Source organism: Notechis scutatus, chromosome 1 (genome assembly GCF_049901735.1).
Source record: "Notechis scutatus isolate UNSWTSFEM ecotype Mainland chromosome 1, rNotScu1.2, whole genome shotgun sequence".
In the NCBI taxonomy this organism is placed as follows: Eukaryota; Metazoa; Chordata; class Lepidosauria; order Squamata; family Elapidae; genus Notechis; species Notechis scutatus.
In genome coordinates this window covers 299,366,209-299,389,641 of record NC_142009.1, presented here as the reverse complement: position 1 = coordinate 299,389,641, position 23,433 = coordinate 299,366,209, and the positions used below count along the sequence as shown (strand labels likewise).

At 35.7% G+C, this 23,433-nt stretch overlaps 1 protein-coding gene across 3 annotated transcripts in view; it reads left to right on the top strand.

Annotated features, from left to right (window-relative positions):
• The window catches only part of FOXN3 (forkhead box N3), a 202,980-nt gene that overhangs the window by 146,317 nt on the left and 33,230 nt on the right, over positions 1–23,433 (top strand). The window contains exon 5 of one of the 3 annotated variants that reach the window (XM_026679166.2): positions 21,028–21,090. The exons of 1 other annotated variant lie outside the window; for it this stretch is intronic. In XM_026679166.2, coding sequence (XP_026534951.1) covers positions 21,028–21,090 — 63 coding nt within the window. Of the gene's footprint in view, positions 1–21,027; positions 21,094–23,433 lie in introns of all 3 variants that reach the window. One more of the 3 variants, XM_026679165.2, reaches the window with a different exon arrangement.

Sequence of the window (23,433 nt, the reverse complement as noted above, 5' to 3'; positions counted from 1 at the left end):
CTGACTTAGAAACTAGGAGACACAGTTCACATTGTTATGAACAGATAATAATAAGCAACATCTGCCTAACCTTGCAAAGAACTCAATAAATGGATAAAAATGCTGAATCCAATCTAAACAGCTGACTGACTATGCAACCAACATGATAATAATGAAGACAACAACAGAGAATAAATGCTGTCTCTGAAAAGAAGCTAAAGATATAGTGGCCACTCTAGTTAGCTGTTGCAAACAGATTGCAAGACTGACCACAAACAACAGCATGACAAAGTAGCAACAATGATGCATTGGAATATCTGCAAAAAAATCAACTTGCCTGCAAGACAGACCTTGCGAAGCCATAAAATGGACAAAGTAATACAAAATAAAGAAGCCAAAGTGCTCCAGGACTTTAGAATTCAAGCTGACAGGCATCTGTCACACAATATCCAGACACAACAATAAGAATGACAAAAAGTCTAGATAGTAAAAATTGCAGTATCTGGAGACAAGACAATAGAAGAGAAACAACTGGAGAAAATAGCAATAGCACTTAGACTTATATACTGCTTTACAGTGCTTTACAGCCCTTTCTAAGTGGTTTACAGAGTCCGTATATTGCCCCCAACAATTTTGGGCCCTCATTTTACTCACCTCAGAAGGAATCAACCATGAGCCTGGTGATATTTGAACTGCCAAATTGCAGGCAGCCGGCAGGCAGCAGAAGTAGCCTGAAGTACTGCACTCTAACCACTGTGCCACCATGGTTCATGATCACAACGTATAAAGATCCGCAAATAGAAATAAAATGATTGTGACAAAAGAAAGCAAAATAATATCAGTAGTAATAGGCACCTTGTGAGCAATTTCAAATTGCAAAAGACAGCTTTACTTGGAACAAGTTTTGACAGATGCTTTTAATATTATTAAATAACATCTGTCTATCCCAGGTCCTTAAAAAGGATAGATGGACAAAAATGCCAAATTCAGTCTAAAGATCTGGCTGACTGCAATCAACCAAACTAATAGTACAGATGTCATAATGGATCAATTTGAAGAGTTGCTCAGAACATGTTACACTTCTACTTAAAAATTATTTTTCTTTTAGAAATTATTGTCTAATTTCTGACTAGAAAAAATACAGTTGGTTAGGGAGTAGCTTCTTCTAGCCAAATATCTTTTAAATTAAAATGATATTTAAATAGCCCTTTTTCAGGGTATCTTTTTGGGACCAATTTCTTTACCTAACTAGACAAGATATAGGTTTGAAAGGTTTTTCTTTCCTTTCAAAGGAAAACAAATTTAGGATATATAAATTTGTTTTTAGCATTTAATTAATAGAATGGTGAAAATTCCATCAACACCTGCCATTTTTAAGGGATAGGTGGTGGTAATGTTCATGTAATGTTATGCAGGCTTTTTGCTAATTAATGTGCTGAATTATGTAACAGCATAATTTTAGGATTTTTTTTCCTTAAAAAGGGTTAACGGTCAACTTGAGTTTCAAGAGTTTAATGCATAGCTATTGGAGACTAGACTTTGCTTTTTGTATGCAAAGGATTGAATGAACATCTAGGTATATAATGCCTGAAATAAATTTAATGCCTCAGCATGACAATGCTGGTTGTGACCCTGTGTAAATATGAAGATTAGCTTCATTAATGCAAGCCTTGGAAAATGTTTCATACAAAAACAAAACAGCCAGTCCTTTGTTAAATAACCAATTTAAAAATGCTTTTAAACAGTTGTAAATCTGAATGGATTCAATGTTCCCAGTGTCATCAACTATGATCAAGACGTACTAAGCATGAAAAGACTGGCATTTACCTGAAAGGAAGAAAACCTTGAATTTAAAACAATCCTCTCTCAAGGAAGGCTAGGCAGAATGAATGTTGCAAACAAACAAATCCTGTATTCTTCTCAGTTTCCCTGTCCTCAACTTAAGTTGTCATCTCCCATTGAAACTAATGCTGGTGGTTTTTTTCAATTTAGCAAATATGTGCTTATTCATGTATGTGTCACACACCCAAAAAAGGATACATATAGATTAATATTTATTTAAATTAATAAACGATTAATAATTTAAACATCTGCATATAGGCAGATCATTCTGTTTCTCTCTGTGTGTTTTTTTACATATCTTTATCATCCCATTCTGAAAACATTTATTTTGAATGATTTCATTGATGATAATCTTCTCTAACCTGAGATTCTTCAAGTGTAACACATCTGGCTAATTCTGCAGTTCGGAAGGGAGGTTTACAGGAGGCATATTCACATAACTGAAATGTTTCTTATTGATGCATCCATGGGATGATACCATCTCACAACTGCTTCATTAATGTATAATGTTTGAGTCATCTTTCAAGATAGAAAAAATACTTAAAACGACCGTATTATATACATTCAAAACATATGTCATTATGTCCCATAAAACAGATTAAAAAGTGGGAGAGAAGAAGCCAGTCCTTTGTTAAATGTAGCTGTTAACTTGAGACACGTTTGATTACAAAAACTAAATGGAAATGTGTCTTTTCTCAGCTAAGATTTGGCCTGCTTATCTCAGAAACTTCTCTATCCAAAAAGCAGTTTGCTCCTTTTTTTTGTCCTCCATTGCTTTCTTGCAAAAGGAAAGTAACCTCACAATTTGAGGCCTATTAAATGAACTCTAGTCGCTTATTTGCTGTTTAATTGTTGTGGGCAGTGAAAGCAAAGTACGTGAAAATGAAATTATCTAAATTGAAAGACCAAAACCCCGTGCCAGTTGTTTCATTCCAAAATTGCACTTGAGGTTGTCAAATAATGGCAGTGGTATGCATGTGCGCTTCTGGGTGGCTATTCTTTCTTACAATTTTTGTAGAAATAATGACCCTTTCATTGCTACCTCAGCTATTTCAACTTAAATGACAGTTAAAAGAATAGTAAAATTTCCCACGAATTAAGTTCAACTTCCATAGTGACTCCCTGTGTAGTTTTCTTAGCAACAATACGGATGTGGTTTTCTATTAGCTTTTTCAAGAATGCCTTTTTTTTTAAATTTCCCAGTCTAACCTATAGCACTGGCCTTTCATACAAGTATTAACCAATTCTGACTCTGCTAAGGATAATAGACCATGCAGTGTTTATACATCATACTAAAATGTTCTTTGTCTTACCCATTGCTCTTTCTTGAACTATTGTGGATTGGTTAGATTGAATACAATCAACACTTATATTCTCAGTTGAATCTCATGTTAAACTAGTTAGCTACTATTTCAGAAAGTGACTAGCTTCTCTAAAACTAACTACAGCTTATTTATGAGCCACAGTGGTGCAGTGGTTAGAGTGCAGTACTGCAGACTACTTCTGCTGCCTGCCGGCTGCCTGCACTTTGGCAGTTCAAATCTCACCAGGCCCAAAGTTGACTCAGCCTTCCATCATTCCAAGGTGGGTAAAATTAGGACCCAGATTGTTGTGGGTAATATACTGACTCTGTAAACCGCTTAGAGAGGGCTGTAAAGTACTGTGAAGCGGCATATAAGTCTAAGTTCTATTGCTATTGCTATATCTTATTTACTACCCCATGTGCACATTAAATCAAAATGAAGTCCTACTTTGCTTAATGTAAGTATGAACCCAGCCACAAATTTGAATAGCTTTTAAGCCATAGGGAGATAATAGTATCCCTAGATTGTATATAGTATCTTCTTTTATATTGAGCTTCTGCACTTTATTATTGGTTCAATAATCCTGGTTAGATTCAGATAACTGCCAATCATATTTTAAAATTTTAGATTTTCCTTTTTTCCTATCTGATAAACAGTATCTTATTTTTACTTTGCAATTATTATTTGAATTTCAAAGGTAATAATCACTGGTTACCTGTGAATTCTTATAACACCAGTATATAGCAGATTTATATGTGAACCGAATAATATTATGAATGAAGTAAGACCAGCAGCAGAAAAGGCAGTAGAATGAAGATGCTAACAGGCTATTATTGGTGTAGTCTCCTGCATAAAGTAAGGACAAAAAAGGCCTCTGGCAGTTATGTGAAAAGTATAATTTCCAAATAGCATCGGCTGGCAAAGCAGATTTTTTTTTTCTGGTGATTTTGTGATTTAGAAAGACTGGGAGAGAAAACCTAATAGATTAGTTTGTAGTATCTACAGTAACAATGTAGCTAAATGCCGCATAATAGAAGTATTTTAGATGTTTAGCTCCAAAAATACAGTATATCAAATCTGTGGAAAAGGAAAGGGATCATGGCAGGCAGATTCTCTGATATTCTAAGGATATCCCTCTCAGTGTCTGAAAACCGACTGGTAGGTATGTTCTAATACTTTCAGATTAAAGATCCCTAATCGCTGGCCATGTTTGTGGAATCTTATGGTATTGTAGTCCAACTCATCTGAAAATCCCAGCTTGCCCTACTCCAGTGTAACTATTGTCTTGATAGTACCAGCCTATATGATGTATAGGCCAGGGCATGATAAGGAGGTTTGGTCCTACTCCCAGTTTCGACCTCCTTAACATGTCAAAAATTGCCCAATTGACTTTAAATGCTCTAAGAACATAGGAAGAACCTTGCTGGATTAGGTCATTAAGGGAGTTTACTGTTCACAATGTTCATATGTGCAGTGAAGCAAATAGGAGAAAAATGTCTTTTTTAAAAAAGAAAAAAATTGACTTTTGACAAGCTAGAATTCAAAAGCAATGTTGAAAAGTCTATTTTTCTGAGACACATGGCCTGGCCTGTGCATGCCAGAAACCTTTCCCCATCAAAGAAGCTATTTGCTCCTTCCCAGGAAAGTAGCAGGCAGTCTTTCTATTTGGAGTCTGTTAAATGAACCCTAGTCATTTATTTGCCGTTTAGTTGTTGTGGAAGCAAGACCAAAGGCTATAAAGAATTTAGCCAAACAAAAGACCGAAGTCCTATCTAGTCCAGCATTCTGTGCCACTTAGCAATCAGTCAGATGCGTTCAGGAAATACACAGGCACGGACACAAAGATGATAGGCTCTTCAACTGTTTCTCTCTAGCAGTTGATTAGTTAAGAATGTTGCCTTTGTTTTTGCAAATAGCCATTGATAACATTAGTGATTGAAACTAGAAGCTCTCAATACTGTATCTCTGTTTTCACTAAATTTGTCCAGTTCCTTTTAAAATCATCTAAATGAGTGGCCATCAGTTACATAAAAGAATAATTCCTCTTGTTCACTCTTGAACCCACATTATGTTTTAGAGGATGATATTGTTCTTAATATCCAAAAAGGATCAAAACTTTCCTTTGACCAGCTGTTATATCTCATTCATGATTTTATGTCCAGTATTTTAGCTGTATCTGTAATTGCTCGTTTTCTTTGAAAGCCAGAAAGTTCATAGGGGAGTTATTTGGATGTATAAACACATCATTTTGCTTGCAGTTTTTTGCACTTATTTTAGAAAAATTATGTAATTGCATCCAGGCTACTATCTAATCTAATCCAGGCACTCAGGAGCTCAACCCATCTGATGTAGTTGGAAAAGTTGGACCTAAGTGGACTGTTCAAAAAAAAATGACACCTTCCACACCATCATGAAGCATAAAGTACAGTAGAATAGAACAGAACAGAGACTATCTGTATGTCATGCCCCCAGGTGGAAACTGATCTGAAATGAATCTAGTCATACAGCTTCATCCAGGAAAACTTAACATTCAATTCAATTCTATTCAAACCTTTATTGTCAGAGTACAACATGTATACAATGAGATTGGCTGAGCCTCCCTTCGTGTGCCCCCCCCCAATACAATACATCTCACAGTGAAACAAAAAATCTAACCCAGTGAATCCTATTGACAAACACAATCCTATTGCACCATGTGAACTTATATTACACGTCGCGCCGGCCCCGCAAGTCATTTGTACTACGTTGTTATAAGGTTATTTTCTATTCAGGAGTCTGATAGCCCACAGATAAAAACTGTTCTTCAGCCTGTTTGTGCGGCTTCTATATCTCCTTCCTGATGGTAGGAGAATAAAGAAGTGGAGACCAGGATGTGAGTCATCCCTGAGGATTTTCCTCACTCTTCTAAGGCAACGAGCCCTAGTGATGTCATCTAGTGGTGTCAGGGGACAGCCCACTATGTTTTGTGTTGTGCTCACCACCCTCTGTAGTGTCTTTTTATCCACAGTTGTCAAGCCAACATACCATACCTTAATGCAGTAAGTGAGGACGCTTTCTATTTTGGACCAGTAGAAGGAGGTCATCAGTTGTTGTTCCACTCTGTTTTTTCGCAAGACCCTGAGGAAGTGGAGTCTCTGTTGGGCCTTTCTGGCCACCCAGGTCATGTTGCTTTTCCAGGTGAGATCTTCGCTGAGGTAGACTCCCAGGAATTTAACGGAGGGAACTCTCTCCACACAGCCCCCCTCAATGTAAAGTGGGGCAGGTTCCTCTCTCTTCTTCCTCTGTTCCATCAGAACCTTCTCAGTCATTTTGACCATGAATGGAATATTCAAAAGTAGCCTGAAAATATTTTTAAAAATTGAGCAATCTCATGTTAGCTTCTTTAGGAAGAAATATATATTAAATGCCTCTTTTATAAGCTTTTCCCCTGCTGAGGAAGTTATTAATATTAAATGCAACCTCTCCCTCATCTGATGTCTACTCGCCAAAAGGTCCAAATTCATCCATGATTCCTGTTCATATCCCAGGACAACACACTGGAACTGATTCAACAATCTCTCACACTGTTGCCAAAATTTTTGTTGATCTGTTACTTTGATGAAGTGGTTAACATGCTAGAGTAGAAACAGGAAGGCCATAGATTGTAGTCTTAGTCCAGCTTTCCTCAGGTGAGCTCCTGAATGCCTGGATTAGATTAAATTGTAGTCTGGATGGAATCACATAATTTTGCTAAATTTTGCTAAAATAAAATTAGTGCAAAAAAGTTCAAGCAGAATCCTCAACCTAATTCATTCACCAAGCTGACAAAGTTCATGTATTTTCCAAAAGATCTATAGTCCGGTTAATAGCAGCTATCTTACAAAGTAATATGAAAGTTTTCCCTCTGAAAAAGAAGAGGATTGTTTATCAGGATTGCCTGTCATGCTTAGTGAATACCAAACTTCCAGTGCTTTGCTCTATGCCCTGTGCTAAAATTGACAAACTGCCATTAGTACTGGAACATTTCCAAATCCCTTGGAAGAATTGACTATTATTTGCTAAGCCTTTTTATTCATAATGTTTCAGATTTTGAATTTTTTTACTCAGGGATTTGTTTAAATTTCAAAGTTAAGTGTTTTAAGGACCCAATACCATAATAACAAAAATCAGTCACTCTGCCCAATACTCAGTGCCATTGGTTATTGCATTTTGGATGACACATAGCAAGACAGATACACATTGCAGTGATTTTAACAGTTGGGTAGAAATGAAGTGGTCTGAAAGTAGCATCTTCTCTCTGTTGTGCTATATTTAGATATGCAATGCACTCCTGTGGCAATTAAAAAAAAATGAATACAGTTACCCAAAATAGAATCATTCTCAGCCTTCAAATGTGTGTTTGAGTTATTATTTTTAAACCTAAGCTGCAATTTTCAGCACCTCTTAGGGGATTTAATATTTATCCATGTTTCCATATTTGCTGAAAGTTTTCAGCAAAGTTCTGAATATTCTAATCAAAATAAACTCCCAACATAGTAAAACAACAAACCCAAATTGCCTGATGTTTGTTAATTTGAAGTTCATGAACTGAAACTAGTATATAGCTGGGCAAGTATATTAATATATTTTAACTAATGCTGTAACATGTTGGGAATGGTCAGTTTCCCAAATAATTTCTTAGTCCTCTCTGCCTCCTAAATGGCAGTCCATATGTGTGTAAATGGGTAGGGAGAAAGAATTTGCATATTTTATGCCAAGTCCAGGCATCAGTGTCTGGGAGATAATTCCGTTTAAGAGGTTCTTTTCAGCTTTGCTGAAAAGACGTTCAAGTGGAAATTCCATGGACCCCACTGTAGCATTTTATATGTAAGTTAAATACACACACACACACACACACACACACACACTTTATTATTCATTTACTTGGAAGTGATACAATGGTTTGGAGTGAAGTGTCGTCAATATGCTATAATATCCAACTTTATATCTCTACCCCGAGTTACTTGACGGATTTCATTGATATCCTGTATTAGTGCCTGGAGAATATTGCAGCCTAGCTGGCCATAGACTCAACCCAGACAAGACTGAACTGGCTTTGGGTATTTGGGTCTTCTGGTGGCAAGGTTTTTCCACCTTTGATCTTGGATGAGCTGGGACTACCCCACACAGAAGAGATTGGACTGCCATTTGTCAGAAATGGTGTAGGGTCTCCCGCTTGGGCGAGGGGTTGGACTAGATGACCTACAAAGTCCCTTCCAACTCTGATTATCTGTATCTGTATCAGACTCCATGCACAATCGTGGGGTCATTTTGGACTTATGGCTCTTTCTAGAAGAGAAGGTGGTAGTTGTGGCTAGGAAAGCCTTTGTGTAGCTTCAGGTTGTGCACCAGTTGCATTCATTCCTGGACTAAGAGGCTTTGCACACAGTCACCCATGTTCTCGTGACCTCTTGTCTTGACATATGTAACATAACTACTGTGTGAGCTGTGTATTTCTGGAATGAGTTTGGATTTCTGGAGCAGTTCCAGAGTAAGTCCATCTCTGGTACTGAATGGAGTTGTACTTCCCTGTCCAAAGGTGAATCTCAGGCATAGGCACATAATCAGGCCTTCAAGACTTTACAAAAGGCCCTCAGGGTTGAGGCCATCTTAATCTCTGGAGGGAAAATGTTCCAGAAGCATGGGCTATGATAGAAAAAATCCTAATTCCCAGCAGCTGACATTCCTTCGCTTATGAGACCTGTAGTATTTCCAACCTGCTGGACCAAATTGAGTGGATGGAAACAACTAGGAGATGATGGTCCTCAGATGTCCCTTGTGAGTCTTAAAAGTGATAATAGGCATCCTGAATTGCACCCACAATACACTAGCAACTAATGTGACTCATAATTCACTCACCATTTCCTGGATCTTTGCTGTAGTCATCGGTACAGTTTTCATCTAGCCATTTGCCATTTGCCATACCTCCCCTGGAAGTCCTAAACCACTTTCCTTTCATATAAATGGCAATGTCAGATTCCAGAAAAGGGAGAATAAAGACATTGATGGACCATTACAAAAACTTGATTTTAATTAATTTCAGAATTACTATTTTTCTTTTCTGTCACACTGAAAAATTTACTTTGATAAAATCTTTCAAAAGGGCTTTGGGTTGAGAATTTGGATATTTGAGCGCTGGGTATAGTTGAGAATTTTGCAGGGGGGTGTTGGCAGAATGAGACATCATCTTGTACATCCTAGCTATAGACTCTTCTACAAGGAACTCTGACACTCCACACATATGGCATATTTAGAAAGCTGATCTTCAATGTGCTAGCAAATAGCCTCAAAAGATGCTATGATTTCATAGCGTCCAGAAGCAAAATTGTCAACATTAATTATAATAAATATACTATTTTGTATTTTTATTACCTATTTTTATTCTCTGTAAAATGCCCAGAGTAATTGGCAAACGGATGGCTTTCGAAATTGAAATTATAAATATATAGGTAATCCAGTCAATTTGCCTTATAGTGAAAAGACATCATGGATTAATATTTGGTTATTATGCAGATAATAATCAAATGTTTTTCCAATTTATGGTATGAGAACCAGGATCATTACAGCCTCTGTCCTTGATATCTGTCACTCTCCAAGCTTTTCTTTCCATCTTCTGCATGCCAGGGGAACTAACCAAATACACTTGCTTATAAGCACCCATTTGTCAATTTTTCTGCTAAGTTAACACATGGATATTGTCAGGGCTCGGTGGAAAGCAAACACTTACAACACAAGTGGCAAATAAAAATTTACTTGCTTTTTCATACTTTGGGGGAATTATTGGGAGGGCAGTGTTCTTACGAACAAGATTTGTAAAGTTGATAATAAATTCAGTTACCTAAAGTTCAGCTGAAGCAATATATCAGGATAAAGATTGTGCTTAATTTCTTCTTATTGATAATGTTGCATAGATAGCCATAATACCATTCACTGGAATAAACAATATTATGTAGACCACAGAAATTTGATCTAGATGCTAGAGCAATCATTCCTTTTGAATCTATAGCAACGGCTAGTTTGTCAATTAAATGAAAGGAGTTTATTAGGGGGTTACAAGATCCTTCCAAAATTACATTTGTGAAGATTATAAAAGCAATCCAAATCAATATCAGAAGTACAAAGAAATGAGGTTCCATATTTGTAACATAGGCGGAGGACACTGAACATAGTAAGCCAGTTAGGGAATGGGGCTGGGAAAAAGCCCATTCAATGCAAAGTAAACCTCCCAATAATACATTTGTTACTAAAAGGAAGAGTTCTGGCAAACCCAATATATAGTAAATGCTGTTAATGATCATGAAAGGAGTTATACAAATGGACAAAATCTGGAAGAGCCAGTAATTTGCAGAATGCCAAAAATTCGTTACCTACTGAGATGGATAAGACAATAAAGATAAATACTGCGGGAATTGTAAGACTACTGCACAAGTGCATGGAATAAAGAAACCAGAATTAGAATCAAACTTGAGATCCTTCAGGAAAACCCAGGATGCAACCTACAGGTTTACACCAAATATTCCTGGTAAAACAATTGTGTTTACAAAGATATTCAAGGAATTTTAAATTTAATAGAACAAGTGAAATGGCCAGAGGATGATTCAAATACTTCAAAGGAAGGAAGGAATGGCCAGAGGCCAGCAGAGATATGTTATACTTCGACATTTTTCAAGAGAAATAAACAAAAAAAGTCATCAGAACCAAATCCAAACTGGTTAATCAACAGAGTTGACAAAAATCTAACATGAAAACAACTACAATTAAATGTGTGGCCTGGAACATTGCTGGTTGGGCAGGTAAATGCATAGATGGGGATTTTTTTTTCATTTTCTACAAGATTATGTGATTTTTCTCCAAGAACTTGGTTGATGAGGACTAATGTAATAGTATCACTTGGCTTTTAATGTTTTTATAAATAGATCAAGAGGGATCAAAAGATGGAGCATCCTAATGGGGGCTGAATGAAACTAATCGCAGAACATCTTGATGTGAGAATAAAAGAAATTAATCTGGAAAATTATGATATAGATGAAATTAAAATATTGAGGCTGAAATCTAAAGGGAGAAGGTTAATGTGCGTTAACATTTATGTGTCTCTCAGAAAACAAGTAATTTGGAATAACCTGGAACAGTTTTTAGTTGCTATGTTACATCAGCTCACAATTGTAGACTTAACAAGGTGTGAAGATTTTATTGCTAGAATCGAGACAGGTTTGGAAATGTTGAATTTAAGACAGAAGCATGTTTGAAGTGGAGACCATTTCCCATTTGGAACATTTATCAGACATATTTCACGTAGAACATAAAAAACAAGGAAAGAAGTAAAAAGCAATATACCAAATAATTTAAATGGGGGGGGGTTGTAAACATTTAGTTGCCAATTTATTTAACATCACTCATTGTATCTCAATGTATCTTTATGTCTCTGCAAATTAATCTTGCTTTTATCATATCAATCTATATACTACTTTATACATTGCTTTCTGTAACCTTATCACCCATTTTTGAGAATCTCAATCCCATCCATCATGTTTTTCCCTTCTTCTCAAGCCATTCACTCTTCCTTTGTTTCTTTGTTTGCAATTTATCCTCATTCTTTAATTAAGCTTCCTGTCAAGTTACAAGACTGATCTACTTGTTTTTGTTTTTTACCAGTTGTATTTTAAAATAGTCAATTTCCCACAAATGCAAATGAAAACTACTTTTACCCAAGCATTTTACACTATGCAAGCTACAATCCTTAATCTAGAAACCACCTTGCAAGTCATTAAAAGCTTTATATTATTTCCCAGTGACTTTTGTTTTGATAAGGGTTTTGGGAAGATATATTTGCTACTGAGAAACAGGATCATAGCAGGCTCTTTTAGTTTCTGGTTAAGCAGGGAATTTTGTCCAGCTTCAGCAAACTGACATATTGGGGAATGGAGGGAGAGAACAACATCCAAATAACTGCCACTGACTGGCTGACAGGAGTCCATCAATATGTAATGCCTAGACTAGAGAAAGATGATAGCAATGCTATTTATTTTGAAAGCAGCCATGTCCCGTTAGGTTCTCTGAATAACTTAATGTCTTTGGTAATCTCCTTACCAAACCTATGGTCCTTTGCTACAGTCATCCCTATCTTCAAAAAAGGTGACCCCAGCCTGGTTGAAAACTACAGACCAACTGTGTTGTGTCACGTGCAAAGTCATGGAATCAATCCTTGACCAATTCATCACTCTCCACTTAGAGTCAAACAACCTACTCTCCCAAAAACAATTTGGTTTCAGGGAAAAATTGTCCTGCAATCTACAACTCCTACACTGCAAAAACATATGGACTACTCTACTTGACCAAGGTAAAGCTATAGACGCAATTTACATAGACTTCTGCAAGGCCTTTGATTCAGTGGTACACGACAAACTACTGTTAAAACTAAACTCTTACGGCATTTCCGGATCCCTCCATAAGTGGATTACTGTGTTCCTGTCAAACAGGGAACAAATAGTAAAAATAGGGAACGCTATATCAAACCCTGCTCCAGTTAACAGTGGTGTCCCCCAAGGCAGTATTCTAGGACCCACACTCTTTATACTCTATATAAATGAACTTTGTGATCATCTTATAAGCAACTGTGTCGTCTTTGCGGATGACGTAAAACTATTCAACACCACTGACAATGCTACTATCCTTCAAAGCAACCTTGATCCTTCAAAGCAATGGTCAAACATCTGGCAACTCCAAATCTCGACCAACAAATGCTCTGTCCTATACATTGGTAAAAAAAAAATCAGTATACCAAATACAAACTAGGTGGATATGACCTCATTGATGATCCTCACTCTGTCAAGGACCTTGGAGTTCTCATATCAAATGACCTAAGCGCCAGAGCTCACTGTAACAGCATTGCCAAAAAGGCATTAAGAGTTATAAATCTAATCTTACGAAGCTTCTCCTCCAGAAATATTGAATTGCTAACTAGAGTATACAAAACTTTTGCCAGACCAATACTCGAAGACAGCTCATCAGTCTGGAATCTGCACTGCATATCAGACATTAATACAATCAAGCGAGTCCAGAAGTATTTCAAAAGAAGAGTACTACACTCCTCTGCTTGCAACAGGATACCCTATATCACCAGGCTTGAGATTTTGGGCTTGGACAACCTTGAACTACGCTGCTTATGGTTAGACTTAAGCGTAGCACACAAAATTATCTGCTACAATGTCCTACCAGTCAATGACTACTTCAGCTTCAACCACAACAATACAAGAGCACACAACAGATGCAAACTCAATGTAAACCACTTCAAACTTGATTACAGAAAGTACGACTTCAGCAACAAAGTGGTCATGCACTACCTGATTGTTGTTACATCCTCTAACCCCCACTCCTTTAACCTCAAACTAACCAGTATTGACCTCACCCCATTCCTAAGAGGTCTGTAAGTGGTGTGCATAAGTGCACCATCATGCCTACCATCTCTGTCCTATTGTCCCCATTTATTCGTACCCATTTCCTGTATTCTTACTCATGTTTATACTTATATCTATTATCTTGTAAGCGATTGACAAATCAAATAAATAAATCAAAATAAATAAATAAATAAACTAGCTATATAAGAATGGTAAAACTTTTTAAAATGGTAATAGAGTTGCTTTGATTTTGTTTTTCCTTCTTAATCTTTTTGTCTTCTATGTCACAGCTCCTTAGAGTATAAGTTTACAGTCAGATTTATTTTGATTATATGACATTAAGTCGTTATTGATGCTTAGTGACCACACAGATTAATTTTCTCCATCATGATCTGGCTTTAAACCTGGTGTTTCAGGTCTTCCAATGATGCATTCATTGCTGCTGGTCATCCTCTTCTCTTGCCTTTCACCTTTTCCAGCATCAGAGCCTTCTTCAGACAGCTATGTCTTCACATAATATTTTATTAAGTAGAAATGAAGAACATGGGGGCATAACCTCAAACTGACGGGAGGGAAATTCAAAAGTAATGTTAGAAAATATTACTCCACAGAAAGAGTAGCGGAAGCTTGGATCCAACTTCAAGTGGAGGTAGTGGGTCAATAATCAGTAATTGAGTTTAAATATGCTTGAAAACACATGTCCATCATCCAACAAAAATTAAAAATAAAATATAAAATTATAATCAAATTAATTAATTAATGAAAAAGAAAAATAACAAACTCGAGGGCAGGCTCAATTGATCACTATAGGTTTTTTTTTCCTGCCATCAGTTTTCTATGTTTCTGTAGATACATGGCATTTGAATATCTTCTCCAAGACCTTATGGTTGCTCTACCAAGTGCTAGTCTGCAGAATATTTCTCGACTGCTTGTTCCTTTACTATTGATAGTTGATGTAGTACATTTTTACTATTGTTTAAACTACTTTGAAAGCCTTTCAAATGGGAAGGCAGAATATAGCAATAGCAATAGCACTTAAGACTTATATACCGCTTTACAGCCCTCTCTAAGCGGTTTAGAGTCTGCATATTGCCCCTAATGATTTGGGTCCTCGTTTTACCCACCTCGGAAGGATGGAAGACTGAGTCAATATAATAGCAATAGCTATTATATACTACTACACAGAGCTTTACAGTATCTTTACAGTATCGTGTTGTCTGAGCAGTTTACAATGTCACGATATTGTTCCCAACAATCTGGGTTCTCATTTTACCAACCTCGGAAGGATGGAAGATTGAGTCAACCTTGAGCTGGCCAGGATAAAACTACTGGCAGTGGGCAGAATTAGCCTGCAATTCTGCATTCTAACCACTGCATTGCCACATCTCCTAAACGTTTTCAATGAGCTAATGAATCTGTTTAATGAGTGATTGGAGAATCATTCTTCCAATTTATTTCAGATAACCTAATATGTTTTTGTAAATTGCTTCTCAACAAGTATGTATGTGAGAGGGAGGACTCTCTTTTCAGGATAATAATACTAAAATAAGAATTGTTATATTAAAACCAATTATTATTATATACACTAACTCCCCCAAAAAGCCAAGCCACAAGCATTTAATGAGATTTTAAAAGATGAGATGACATCTCAAGCAAGTGCAATGATTTAAGTACATCTTGGCTTCAATGTTCTGTATCCTGTTCAACCTGTTGGTGAAATCGGGACCTACAGATTCTATTATCTCCCTTGCCTAACCGTGTGTTACCATGCCTTGTATTTGAATCACATAGCAACAGTTTTTTTTTACTCTAAGCTTGTTTTATAAAACATAACATTTTACCTGGTTACTCTAAACACAATTGGCAAGACCCGGTTGAACCCATGGGCATTCTGTCAGCATTAGGAAGAGGTCTACAAGAAAGACTTCTGTCCTTACTGAATAATCCAGCACTTTCTGCTTCATTGAGGTTTTTTTCCAATTTAATTTTCTAACCTCAGATTTGTCAGGCAGAAAAATTTGAAGAGGAACAAGATGGGGGGGGGCATTTTGTCCCACTTTTGAGCATTTCTGTACTCCTGGATTGCACTATTTTCTGGTTGCATTTAACATTTTTGGGGGGTTAGCCTGACTAAGTTTTTCTTATTTTTTCATCTTTTGATCTTATAACTATGCTATATTTTCCACATGCTTGCCATCTCCTGTATTTAAATTTGATTATTCAGTCTGAGGAAAACAGTATTCCACAAAAAAATACTAAGGCCATATACGGTGTTTAGTTATTGCCTTTAGGAAAAATCACTTGGTAAATTTCTTGGGTGTAACTGTCCAGAATATTGGAAGTAAGTCAACATAAAACTATTTAACATAAAATTACCTGAAGAAGCAGCTATGTTAGAATGCCTGGGAAATATCCCTGATGATCTGATCTCTTCTTGATCTAAAGTATCAGTTAACAGCTTAGGTTGCTGTTGTTTGAAAAGAGAAAAAAAAACTGAATGAGCACATTCAGAATTAAGTTGTTTGAAATAAATAATCCAGAGTTATTTTTTATACTATATTTTTCTACCCCCTACTGGACATATAGAAAAGCAAGACAGTTGTATTTTCCAGAATAGCAATTGTCTTCTTCTGTTAGATAAAGTAATGTAAGTGTTTGCAATTTTTTAGACCTTTAAAAGAGTCAACAAGAATAGTGGAGTATTTCTTTGCACTGAAGCTTCCTTAATGCATTTTATTTGCTGCCAGATAATGATTGTTAAAGATATAAGAGACAATTAGTTCATGTAAGAGACAATTGGAGAGTAAAATCAACAGTCTGTTTTTATGTTACTTCAAGTAAATTTTATTAAAAGTTTTTTTGGTAATAAACAAGTCTGGATTCTTTTTATTGTTTATATCACCTAAATCATATATGAAGAAAAATGTAAATTGCATTTTAATTTAGTGTTTTTCTTTTTGCCTAAAAAGGCTGTCAGATTTAGAACTTTTTTTATTGTTTTAATTAATGTGTATGTCCATGCAATGTGTCTTTGCATGTTCTTCTGTTCTAGATCTTACCTTAAATCTACAGAGAAATTACTGGCATAACACTGTAAATTCTGGAGATGGGCATGTGGGAAATTAAGAGTTGCATTAGAAAAGTGCAGAAGAAAACTTTCTCATCTGGTTTTATAAAAATCTGTATGAAAAATTTGCTAGCTTTGGTTTACAATTTACTTCTAGAACTGAAAGCAATGTTGTTCAAGCAACTTAGAAACAAATTTATAGTATTTCTAAAATGAATTGGATTACCACTTTCTAAAAGGGTTTTCTGTGTAAATTTTTAAAATAACTCTTCTTGTATATAGAAGGTTTGAATTGGTTTGATAACCATTAATGTTTCAGGACATTTTTTTCCTGGTTCAAATAATTTTTGGAGCAAACAAAGGATGTGTAGGAAGGAAATCTTGGAAAAGTTTACATGTTATAGATGCAGGAGTATCTTGGTGAATTGTATGAGATGATGGTTTTCTAATCTGCTTCAGATTAGAAATTTCTAAAAAATATGCATAAACGTAAATCCATACCTATTATCCTCAGGCTTCGGTCGCTAAACAGCCATATAAAAGAAAGAATTTGAAGTGCTCCATTTATAAATGGGCTTTAATCTCCATCTGTATCTATAAGACTCTGTATAGCCTGGGACGAAAACATTTTGTGTATGAGTGTAATGTGTGCATGTCATTTGGATTATATTTCAAAGTTCAGGGAATTATGAACTCTCAAGTTGCTGGGAGTTGGGCAGCATATAAATTTAATATATCATACCCATCGTCTATTGCAACCAGATTACATAAAAATAAACATTGTGACACTTTTAATATGTTAAAACTACACTGACATTCTTATTATAATGTTTATAACTATCCTAACTATTCCTTCTGGATTACAGAGAAAGGTGACTTGATTAATACCCTTGAGTGTGAATTTATGTAAAGATAAGATTTGAACTAGGGACTTCCTGCTCAGTCCCTGAGCAATTATATTATTGATTTTAAAATACTTGGCAAGTGTTTTTAATTCAATCATTATCAGGAACCTTTTAATTATATCCTAGAGTTCTGAATATGTTTGTTGTAGTCATGCACAGAAATTGAGTGTGAACACTTCTAGTTTTCTTAAATAATTTTTTCAAAAGGTTAAGTGTCTTGGAGGATTCTGCACCAACCTTATACCTTTTTGGACCCATCTTCTCTAGTGAATGTTTCCTACTTTCCTACCTTTTTCCAAAAGTAATACTGTCTTTGGAAAGCTGCACTGTCTTTGGAACTCTTTGTTCCAAAAACGGAATAGCTTTCTGAAGACAGCACAGCCTTTGGAAAACTGTTGTCATCCAAAGGTGCTCTGGGGAAGCGATAGTGAACTGGAGTGGACCTTGGTAATAAGAGGCGCCAGTGAATGGTTCAACTCCTCAGAATGCATCTCTGGATCAAGAAGAGGACTGGGATCACTCACAAGTTTGCTCCATATAAAGTCTGCCCACGAAGAGATTATGAAATAGAGCCCAGAGTCACCTCTATGTGGGAGAGGGGTAGTTTCTAAATATAAATAAAAAAAATAAAAAATAGTGACCTCTAGCTTGTTTGAGAGTTCTGGGACCTGAAAGAAAATCATCCAGGCCTATGTATTGTTGAGGCGGAACTTTTATGAGAGCCATTCTAGAAGCATTAATACTGTCTCATTTGGACCTGAGAATTGCTTTTCAAGAAAGGATTAATAGCTTATAAATTTGGTATCCTCCCAGCAAAGTAACTTGTTTTATATACTTCTCACATATGTCATTTAGTTGGCTTTATGCTGCAGGTCATATAACTTTTTTTGCTTTTAGAAGCAACAACAACTAAAAAGAATACTACCTTATATTATAGCGGGTAACTTGTTTACTGATATATACAAATGTACAATATGTACATTTTAAGATATTCATCTTTAAAGGTTTGATTTTGCAACAATGTCCACTAATAATTCTGCATATAATTGAAAAGTACTTTAAGTTAATTGAAAAAAAATATTTAGTATCAAGTTTGAAAAATATTACACATATGACTATATTTGTGTGGCTTATATTTATCAAACATCCTAATTTCAGTCAGTGATTCAGTAAAAATAGTTTGAATTTCAATTCTGTCTTGGAAACAAATAAAAGATCTTCAACTATCACCATGCAGAAAGTTCTGCAACTCCTGGGGAGATTTTGAACAATTCCATATCAACCTGCTCCAGATGGGTATGCTTCAGGTTTGTTGGAATTATATTTTTCAGTGAGCAATCACATTTTGATTGGCACCACTTGAGGATTGTTCTTTTATATCAATAAATATATTCAGAAACATGTGGCATTGCAGTCAGAGGTGTCTAGGTAAAGATAAATAGATATATAAGAGACAGACACAGACAGACAGACAGACAAAGGTATAGATAGTAAGTAAACATCTTCGCTTAATTATGTTCTTATTCAGACTGCAGCCAACAGACCAAACATGCCTTATTCTGGAATGAAATAAATTATTCATCTTTTCCTCCTTTTATGTTTTCTGTGATATATTTCCATGTAGAACAATTTATTTTTGAAGTTCTGTTACCCTCAGGGAATTTCCCAAGCCTATGAATGCTTTCCTCCTCGTTTCTCAGTAGCCTTGCTTTGACTCAATTTCTGTTAGCACAGGGCATGAGTTTACTGTTTAAAAGGGCATAATCTATAAATGAGAGTAACATGACCCTCAGAGAAATATAACCATAAAAGGTAACATGTGTGGAAGAGGGGAGTCTCTCTCCCCGAGAAAGAAAAGGAGGAAAGTAACCATTACAGCATCTCACATTGTACATCCGAGCAGATTGCAGGGTTTTATACTTTATTATATTATTGCCCTTGAAATTGAACTGCATTTATAACATATGTGAAAGATGTATTTTTTACACTTAAAGTGTAATTTTCCAAGATAATATCCAAAATAAAGTGCCAAGAAGCTATTAACCGCAAATTGAATTTTGTGGTATGTAATTTAGTTTTAAGTAGTGACAAGTATTTTTCTCTTTTTCTCCCCCCCACCCCCCAACCTCAAGAAAGAAAGGGAAAAAAGAAACCCATTAGTCATTCAGTTTAGCAGCATAGAGGCAGCAGTCAACAAGGGTGTGCTTTCTATGTCTGCTTCAATTGCACACTTCATTTATTTGAACATGGCATAGGCGTCTTTCTCTGTCATGCAGCATCACTACACTATTAGTGAGTTTCGCCCCAGGGCAGCTGGGACGCTTTGCTGGGGCAGATGTTCTTTTCAGCTTATTCACTGGCTGTTCTTGGTTGTTTACTGTTGTCATGACAACATCTATTTCCATAGCAGCCATGTGGCCTCCTCTCAGAGACTAAGGAATATAGTTATAAAAGAATCATATTTTGCTCTGTGTCTCTTACTTACCATCTGTCAACTAACTGCATTTGATGGATTCAAAAACTGATTAAGGATAATGGCAAGCCCTCAGTGATAATTTATTAGAAGTAAAACTGGACCTTATGCAAATGTCTTTGTTGCCTTTAGGTGGGCTCTGTTTTTTTATATACATATTTTTGAGCTCTGTATACTGATTTTTCTTTTATTAACCCTTGCTGATGGGGGGGACGGGGACTCCCAGAATTTATATGCAAAGAGGTGTAAAGCCTCTTTCAAGTGAAGATCAACCTCTGGTGTATTCAGAAACACATTAGTGCTGGTTTTAACAATAGTAGCATGTATATAATTGTTTAAACTATTTGGCTTGTACTCTACTTTTATCACCCGCCTTTAATATATATGGCTTGATAAGACAGCAATCAATTTAGCCTTTGTGCACTAATGAATTGCAGTACAGCATAGTGCAGCTCTTTTAACGTGCATCCAGACAAAAGCTAGGTGGTTGGAGATGAATGGAGATGAAAGGTGGCTAGTGATGCACATAGACTTTCTGACACAATTACCTAATTAATATGATAAGGTCTATATCATGACTCACAAACCTTAACATATATATTCACATATAATGCCAAAAGGAAATCACTTTATGACCTAACACAGTGTGCAAAGCAGACCAGTGTTATTGGAGAAAGAAATCAGACTAGATCCCAATTGTTAAAAAAAAAACCTACCTGCATATTTGAGAGGATTAAGACACTGTTGCAGAGTCTCCTGGCAATTGAAAGTATTCAAAAAAATCAGCTTTGAGGTACCCTAGGACACTGTGTGAATGTGAAAGCAGTAAAACCTGACAGATAGATCTCTCTGCAAAAATTGAAAGAAACTATAGCATAGACTCGTTGATAAGCAGAATTGTGGTACGCCCGTTTGTTGTATATTAAGGACTTTTCTCTGGGTTTTTTTATTTTTTTACGAGAGCAATTCAGTTCATTCTGTCAAGTCATGGGGATGGGAATTGTCCCATTTGTAAAGTAATGTATTTATTGGTTGATTTTTCCAGATCCTGACATTGATGCTGCCACTGCCATGATGCTTTTGAATACTCCCCCTGAGATACAAGCAGGTTGTGAGTAGATATTTCTATAGCCTATAGCACCATAGATATGTAAGCCTAACTCTCTTTCATTAGTACATAGTCTATTAGGTTTAAAAATAAAACTAGATGGAGAAATCAGATTTCTTAGCTAGACCCTTACTAACTCTTTTACATAGTATTGGGTAGATGTTCAGATGAATAAGTTTCTGTGAATACTGAACTGTCACAGTTGTATAGATCTCATTCACAGAAATAATGATCTATATATGCAACTGCAATTCATATAATAATAGCATGATGAGCATTTTTCTTCTTTAGGACAGATAAGAGTTGTAGAGCCAACAAAAATGCTTTGATTTTGATTAGAATTTATTTGCGGGGGATATCTATACAAACATCAGGTGTTTTTAGAAATCAAAACTTAAAAGAGAAAAAAAATATGTAGTCTACAAGAGTTACATTTGAAAATCAGTTTAAACAAATAGAAAGATGGATTTATCATAAGGAGAGCTAAACAGACTTTAAAAAAACAACAAGAGAAGCTCTAGTTTCCTAATCCAGTTATTTACCCTCATACTGGAATGTATTTTATGTAGAATAGAACTTCATTTTTACCCATTTTTAATAATTGATACCTATTCTTAAAATTCAATCAGTTTGGTGAAGGATTAAAGATTTTAGTCACAGTACCAGCTAGCTGATTTAGGCCATTAGCTTCCCTCTGGACCATGGAAGAAGGCAATGGCAAACCACTTTCCAAAATGCTCTCTAGAAAACCTAATGGATGTATGCCTGTAGTTTCTAGAAATCAAGTCTAACTTGAAATTAAAAAACAAAACATACAAAAAGCAAAACCTCAAAATATGAGAGAGAGAGAGAGAGAGAGAGAGAGAGAGAGAGAGAGAGAGAGAGAGAGAGAGATTGTGTGTGTATATGTCTAGAATCTTTTTGGTTCATTATCTACCACAGTGCTTTATAGTCATTTTGTGGGCAATTATGAAGTTTTTATTAGCACACTTTAAAGATATACTACTAATTGACAATCATGTGCTCCTCTCACGGTATTAAATTGGAGGGTACATCCATTGACAAGGGAGCAAGGCATTTCATAATAGGTGGCCAACTGAAATACTAATTTCTACCAACAATATTCACCTTGGTTTTTAAGCAGTATTTTGAGTCTTTCATTAACTTTACTGGAACCCCTAAAATGGTTATTAACTATCAAGGACTATCATAATGTGCGTGCTGTAACAAATGTGTGCAGATTTCTCCCTTTTCTAAAACATTAGAAAGCAGCTGAAGGTAGCACAAGGAGCAATGGTTGGAAACTAATCAAGGAGAGAACCAACCTAGAAATAAGGAGAAATTTCCTGACAGTGAGAGCAATTAATTAGTGGAATGGTTTGCCTTCAGAAGTTGTGGTTCTCCATCACTCAAGGTTTTTAAGAAGAGGCCACTTATCTAAAATGGTATAGTCCTGTAAATTGGTTGGGCAAAGAATAAAGCCTGATCCAAAGTTATCCTTATAAGCTATATTTGTTTCTCCTAGTCCATCATGACTATCTCTCACTGATTTTGTCTTAAATCTGTAAGTAGATTTTCAGAATGGTAAAGAATGATCATTAATAGAACAGAAATTAAGTTGAATATTGCCTTAATCAGCATACAAAGGACCATATCAGAGAATAAAAGTGTCAATAATAAACAGTGTTTCATAATAAATATGCCTTTTAAAATGTCATAAAGAAAAAAGTATGATAGCAGAAGCAACTCAATGCCATCAAATGTTCCATAGCATAAAATACTATTGATATATTATTAAATGGGAGATTGTTCTGAAGATAATAAATGGGTTTACTATTCTTATGTTTGAAGATGTCAGAGAATATAATCACTGTATATGTCTGGCCACCCAAGATAAAAAAATGAACCAAATTTCTGCAATATCAGAAAGTTTTTTATTGCAGAACCAAAACTAACAATAAGGTAATTGGTTCATTTAGACTATTTTTCTCTATATCTCAAGTAAGTATCCAACTGATACAGAACCTTATACAGCAAATATGCATTAGCTGCTTGAACAGAGATTTAAATTTCATTGGAATGCTCTGATTAAGTTTTTCAAAAGGACTGTATTTATATTTTTCAACATTTTAAACAGAAACAGAGTATGGCATTCCATCCAAATCTATAAATAATAACCAGTTTACTAAATTTTCTGGGTAATGACTAGTATAAAAGAGGCACTATCTTCATCAAACTTATCTTTCCCTGTATAGAGGCTTGATTTCTCTCAGTTTGTAGACCTGATTCCATTAAGCTCTGCATATGGAAAATAATCAAACAGTAGAATGGATTAATGTACTG